Source organism: Cylas formicarius, unplaced genomic scaffold (assembly GCF_029955315.1).
Source record: "Cylas formicarius isolate icCylForm1 unplaced genomic scaffold, icCylForm1.1 PGA_scaffold_1__22_contigs__length_36826433, whole genome shotgun sequence".
Classification (NCBI taxonomy): Eukaryota; Metazoa; Arthropoda; class Insecta; order Coleoptera; family Brentidae; genus Cylas; species Cylas formicarius.
In genome coordinates this window covers 34535514-34541372 of record NW_026844264.1, presented here as the reverse complement: position 1 = coordinate 34541372, position 5859 = coordinate 34535514, and the positions used below count along the sequence as shown (strand labels likewise).

The 5859-nt window shown below is 37.3% G+C and overlaps 1 protein-coding gene across 1 annotated transcript; it reads left to right on the top strand.

Annotated features, from left to right (window-relative positions):
• The first annotated feature begins 2374 nt into the window (after positions 1–2374).
• Positions 2375–5441, top strand: LOC132697180 (uncharacterized). Its single transcript, XM_060662475.1, has 2 exons — positions 2375–5335; positions 5388–5441. The coding sequence occupies exons 1-2, from the start codon at positions 2375–2377 to the stop codon at positions 5439–5441; spliced, it is 3015 nt and encodes a 1004-aa protein (XP_060518458.1).
• Positions 5442–5859: the final 418 nt, after the last annotated feature.

Here is a 5859-nt window from a genome sequence, read left to right as displayed (position 1 = left end):
CCCGCGGGGGCCGATTTGGACAGTGGAAAAGTGAGTGCGCCAGCCCCCGGGGACAGGCAAACACCCCCCAGGAAAAGTTATTGAATATTCTCTCGTCTATTCCGATAAAATCGGCATCGATATCCTTTTTATGTAAAGAATATCCTGTTATGCGAGGAATTATTTATGAGGTACGGCCGATGCGGATCCGCTTATAAAGGAAATATTTGCCAATAAAAGATTTATCGAATTTATTGCGGGGTGGAAAAAGGACTTTCGTCGGTTTTCCTTTTTTTTTTTGTAAGACGCGCTACTATCTTTTAATTTATTTCAATAGATAAAATAAATTGGTGCCGTGCTTAATGCTTCACAGTTTTATCGGCATCCATTTGTATCTCACAGTTACTTCACTCCTAGCTAACCAAAGTGACTGTGGACTATACAGGGTGTTTCAAATGCGAAAAACTTAAGGAAGCGATTCCTTGTTTAAATTAAAGTGTAGTTTGTCATATAAATAAAAATGTTTTAATTTAAAAACGAAAATAGTGATAATAATAATAATTATTATTAGATTATTATTATAAAAACAAAATGTTTGCATATTTTCTTATATTTTAAATTCGAATAAGACCACTCCTACTGTTCTCAATTGCTCAAATTAATTTAAAAAAAAACTTATGCAATGACGTGAAAAGGATTTTTTTTTTAATTTTTATGTACTATTTAGAAACTTCTTTGCCTCCTGATATTTTCCCTGGAACTTGAGATTCCAAATAAAAAATTATGTCAAAAAAAATATATATTTTTAAAAAAATTATGTACAAATTATATTCAAATGTTTGACAGCAACCACCTAAGCATTTTTCCAATTTTATATCATTATTTATTTATTTATTTATTTATTTATTTATGTAACTCCTTACTCCTTGTTTTACACAAGTACTCACCACTTTAACTTTTTCGCGCTTGTCTTTAAACTAAATAATAATAAATTAATATACAAAATAAATAAAAGAAATTTTTCTACCACTATTAGCGAAAAGTTTTTCCCTGGCTCTAACTCCCTAATTCCTACTTCCTTCCTTCTAACATGAGTACGTACGGCGTTTTCACTTTTCATTGTGGTTTTGAAATGATCTGAAACACCTTTTCAAATAGGATCCAGTAGCGTAGTCAGATTTTTTGTAAAAGATATATTTTTTAATCCAAGAGCTACGTTTTGTTTGACGTTTGTTTTTAAATTTGATTGAACTTTTTGTACGGTTTTCAAAAATGTATAATTAAGTACACATATTGTTTTAAATGAATATATATTTTTCAATTTTACGGTAATTTTACTTAATGTACCCATTATTATTATTTTATGCGAAAAAAATATAAACTACAGAATAGAAAACAATCAAAAATCACTTATGAGAATGTTGGAAGGTTGTTGTAAAATTGTACTATTTTTTATTCTATTAGTTCTATTCCTATTCTAATAAAAAAATAATAACACAATAGCAATAAAAAAATATGCTAACACGTATTTTCTAAAATATCAAAATATACGTAAATTTAAAGAATATATGTTTCTAGACAATTAAGTATTTACAGAACATATTTACCGAAAAAATCTGGGTACGCCACTGAATTCCACTTTATAAGATCGGTTTTTGGTGATTGACGTGCTTTGCGTCTCAGATGTTAACTTTATATACGAGAATATAATTGTTTAAACTTATTGAGTGCGAAGGCACAAGGAGAGTCCATAGGCGGGAGATAAATATCGATGCGCGACAATGTCGCGTAATTTATTTGTCGATATTAGCATAAGTCATAAGTTAAGACCATAGTGGAGGCGAGCTAATGGATTATCCACCTGCCTTTTAATAACCATAAGCAAATGTGTGACCGATGCTCCCAGCGGTCAGGTGATGCATTTTATCAACAGGTGATGGCTCCCACGCCTCGGGTATGGTGTTAAAATATGCTAAAACGACCAGCCATACGTTGCCCAAATTCATTTCCTTTTGTTGGTTTGTTTCTCATACGCAACTTATAAGCTTATAATATAATAATAATAATAATAATAATAATAATAATAATAATAATAATAATAATAATAATAATAATAATAATAATAATAATAAGGGGTGATTGGGGGTTGCGCTGTAGAGGTAGTACCTTTTATCAAGGACGGTGGCACTCAACGATATAATCGGTGAGTGGTCGGCGATAACTGGTCCTCACAGGGCACCCAATTCTCACTTATGGCTCCACGTGCCACACCCCGGAAACTGCTTCCACCGGCAGGCTAAACTAAGTGAGGATAGCCAGATATTGGCGAACAGCGACTGTTCTCCAGGTTAGGAGCGGCTGAACTCAACCCTGTTATACAGGACCCCATTAAAACATGATGGAGAATCAAAATAATGATGCCTCGGATGAACTTTATGGTGAACGGGATTTAGGCAGAGGGTCCCCGGAACCCGAGCTACAGTCTCCTGCAGTCGGTGGTGGACCGAGTGGCGCCACCCTGCGAATGGCTACCACAAGACACAATGGCGGCAACACTTCAGCAAATGCAGCAGATTCAGAAAATGTTCCTCCAGCTCTAGGGCAGGGGGCCATTGATGAAGAAAGGCACGCTGTACCTACAGCACCTCGAATGCGCAAAAAATGGACTAATGAAATAAACACATTTCTTATGCGCATATACTACAGAATTACTAACCTAGAAACAGATATGCTAAGATATAGAGATGAACTACATCAAGAATTCTCTACCACATACCCAGAAATGAACGCTAGTGCACAGAGACTTTCAGACCAAATACGTGCAATCAAACGACGGAATCTCTTACCTTCTGCAACACTTAACAGCATAAAAGATGAGGTCAGGCGAGAAGTAGAAGATCATATTACTCATCAGAATGAGGACCACATAGAAGAAATGACTCCTATTGACGATTCCCCAAAGCAGCTAATAGTAGACCGCACAAATATACCAAACCGTCAGATCGGTACTAATGCTTTAAATGAATCGCTTAAAACAGAATTTCATACTGCGCTGATCCAATATAAAGATGTAGAGCCCAAATATAGACCTAAGATACCAACACTACATACCTCTGTGAAACTATCTCAGATTGTCGAATTATTAAATACTGAAATTCTCCCATCTGCCCTACTTGACGCAAAAAATATTGCGCAAGTTCACGCCGTAGTCTATTGCTCCGCAGTTGCAACGGCTAGAGCGATGGGATTTAAAGTTACGTCCGACTCTAGAGTGGTGAATAAACAGGGCGAGCCGGCATGGAAGAAACGATTAAGCCAACTTATTGACACACTTAGGACAGACATCGGAAGGCTAACGAGCTTCCAGAAAAAATCCCACAACACACCTAAGTTACTTAAGCAAGTTCAAAATATTAGCGAAAAGTACGGCCGCCACGGAGAAGTTCCTAACCTTAACGACCAACAAATCATGGACACTATGAAGCAGAAGCTTTCAGTTTACTCAGCCCGATTGGCAAGATATAATAAAAGCTATAAACGGAAAACCCAAAATCATCTATTTAATGTAAGTGAAAAAGCCTTTTACCGTAGCTTAGATAAAAAGAAACACGAGTGTAATGAAGACCTCAAAATAACACCCCAAGAATTAGAAAATTTCTGGGCCCCAATATACACAAACAAGGATGAACATAACCAACAAGCAACGTGGCTATCTGAAATCTCTTCTACAATCGCAAATCCAATGGAATACTCCAGGATAACAGAAACAGACGTTAGAGCAGCAATATCTAGGACAGCCAACTGGAAAGCTGCAGGTCCAGACAAAATACAAAACTTTTGGTGGAAACGACTGTGGGTCACACATGCGTACCTAGCCGAGCATTTCTCCAAAATAGTGTCTGATCCAGAGTTACTACCGTCATTCTTTACAACAGCCATAACTCATCTTATCCCTAAGGACACAACGAAAATCAATGATCCATCCAAGTACAGACCAATAGCATGCCTCCCCACTATATACAAAATACTCACGGCATGCATCTCTAACAAAATCTACAACCACCTAGACAGGAATAGTTTGATCGCTGAAGAACAGAAAGGGTGCATTAGAAAAGCGTATGGCTGTAAAGAACAACTAGTCATCGACTCAGTCATATCAAACCAGGCAATAAAAAGCAATAGAAATATTCACATGGCTTACATCGACTATCAAAAAGCATTTGACTCTGTGCCACATTCCTGGTTGAAATATGTACTGAAACTCTATGGTATCCACCCCCAAATACGGACGTTTCTTGGTCTTTGCATGAAAAAGTGGAATACTGACCTAACACTCCACCATCAAGGGAAGTCGCTGATTGTACCGAGGATGAGGATTAAAAAAGGAATTTTCCAGGGCGACAGTCTGAGCGCTTTATGGTTCGTCATGTCAATAAATCCTCTCAGCCTGCTTCTGAATAACAGCCGATACGGCTTCGAATTAAAGACTCCTAATAGATCCCATAGGTTAAGCCACTTGCTCTATATGGATGATCTCAAACTATACGCATCTTCAAAACAACAACTATCAAGTATGATCCGGATAGTGGAAATGTTTAGCACGGATATCCGAATGAAGTTTGGTTTGGATAAATGTAGAACTATCCATATAAACAAGGGAAAGTTTTCTAACGTGGTGAACATACAAGAATCAGAGATTCAAAACATGCAAGAGACGGATCTTTACAAGTATCTTGGAATTGAGCAGGCGCGAAATATTGATCATGTTGGCACTCGAGAAAAACTCGAGAAGATAGTGTACGAAAGAACGCGCAAAATAGCCAACAGTTGTATAAATGGTCGAAATATGAGCAAGGCACTTAATACCTTTGTTATTCCAGTACTGACCTACTCTTTCGGCATTATAAAATGGTCAAAAACCAGCATCAAGCTAATAGAAAGCAAAATGCGTTCAATATATAAAAAACACGGTCACCTCCATCCCAACTCGTGCCGTGAGAGATGGACTCTTCCAAGAAGTGAAGGGGGAAGAGGAGTAATACACCTACTCAATATGCACAATAAAGAAGTGAACAAGCTACGAGAGTATTTCTACAATAAAGATGCTGCACTACATAAAACCGTAATAGAGGCAGATAAAAAATACACTCCATTAAACATGGCAGATAGAAACGCAGTATTTCAAATTGAAATAAACGATGAGATCCTGCATCAATGGGCTCAGAAGGCGGTCCACGGCGGGCATTTTTCCGACCTGCATCAGGAAGATGTTGACATTAAAGCGTCAAACAAATGGCTGAGCAACGGAGACTTGTACGCCGAGACCGAAGGCTACCTGCTGGCTATTCAGGATAGAGTACTACCAACAAGAAATTATAAAAAATATATCCTTAATACCCCTCACACAGAAGATAAGTGCAGAAGATGTGGCCAAAATGGAGAAACTATTGAACACATACTAAACGGTTGTTCAACTTTAGCACCCACAGAATACACAATAAGGCACGATAATGTAGCAAAAATAGTTCACCAAAACCTTGCAGTTAAACATCACCTTCTTGAACAAAAGTGTCCTTACTTTAAATATTCACCTGAAGCTGTTCTGGAGTCAAATACCCATAAACTGATGTGGAACAGATCTATCATAACAGACAAAGCAATTCAACATAATAGGCCAGATATAATACTCACTATTAAAAATGAAATGATAACCTACTTAATCGATATCGCAGTACCTTGGAACAGAAATCTTTCAAATACTTACAACCGTAAAATACAAAAATACTCTGAGCTTGCTAGCGAGATCAAAAGAGTTTGGCGCCAAAGGGAGGTTCATACAATACCAGTGGTCCTATCTTCTACAGGCCTAATACCCAAAAA